The following is a 698-nucleotide window of genomic DNA, read 5'->3' as shown; positions in this document are numbered from 1 at the left end:
ACGGTTCCGTCTTCTCCTCCTCCCCCTCCCCCATCCCCGCTCTCCTCCGCCCCACCTCTTGCGCGCGGCCGCCAGGTTCTCCTACAGTTGACAGCGCTCGCCCCCGCCTCCCTCTCTTCCTCCCGCCCCCGCGTCGAACGGAGCCAATTGGCGGCGTTCTGCGCCGTTCGTCACTCTCCTCGGGCCAATGGGCGGCGGACACGACGGTTATACGGGAGGGCGGGCGCGGCTGGTCCGTCAGTCGGAGCGGCGTCGGCGGCGGTGACGGGGCTGGGACGGGGCAGGTCCGGGGCCGAATCCACGCGGGAGGTGTCCGCCCGCCCCCGAGGCACAGAGTGTCCGCCCGCCGCGCTCCAACCCTCGCTCCGTCCTCACGGCCATGGTGGTGGTGGCCCCGACCCAGACCCCGGCCTCGGCCGCGCCTAAGGTGCTGCTCCTGTCCTCCGGGAAGCCCCCCGCACCTGGCGCCGCCTCCACCCTACCTCTCGTGCTGCCCCCGAGCCCGGAGGCGACGAGCGGGGCACCCGGCCCGGGCCCCGGCCAGAGCCCGGCCCGCAAGCGGCAGCGCCTCACACACCTGAGCCCGGAGGAGAAGGCGCTGCGCAGGTGAGCCGGGGGCCGTGCCTGCGTGGCGCCGGGTACGGAGGGAGGAAGGAGGGGCCGGGGGAAGAGGAGGAGAAAGGGGAGGGAGGAAGGCG

General features: G+C 74.6%; 1 protein-coding gene across 1 annotated transcript in view; it reads left to right on the top strand.

Moving 5' to 3' along the window:
• The first annotated feature begins 257 nt into the window (after nucleotides 1-257).
• Nucleotides 258-698, top strand: part of XBP1 (X-box binding protein 1) — a 10,156-nt gene continuing 9,715 nt past the window's right edge. Inside the window, 1 exon segment of the mRNA XM_044658865.1 lies at nucleotides 258-606. Coding sequence (XP_044514800.1) covers nucleotides 380-606 — 227 coding nt within the window. The 5' untranslated portion in view covers nucleotides 258-379.

Source organism: Gracilinanus agilis, chromosome 1 (assembly GCF_016433145.1).
Source record: "Gracilinanus agilis isolate LMUSP501 chromosome 1, AgileGrace, whole genome shotgun sequence".
Lineage (NCBI taxonomy): Eukaryota > Metazoa > Chordata > Mammalia > Didelphimorphia > Didelphidae > Gracilinanus > Gracilinanus agilis.
Note: the sequence above shows the minus strand (reverse complement) of the source record. Positions and strands in the feature narration are given on the sequence as shown.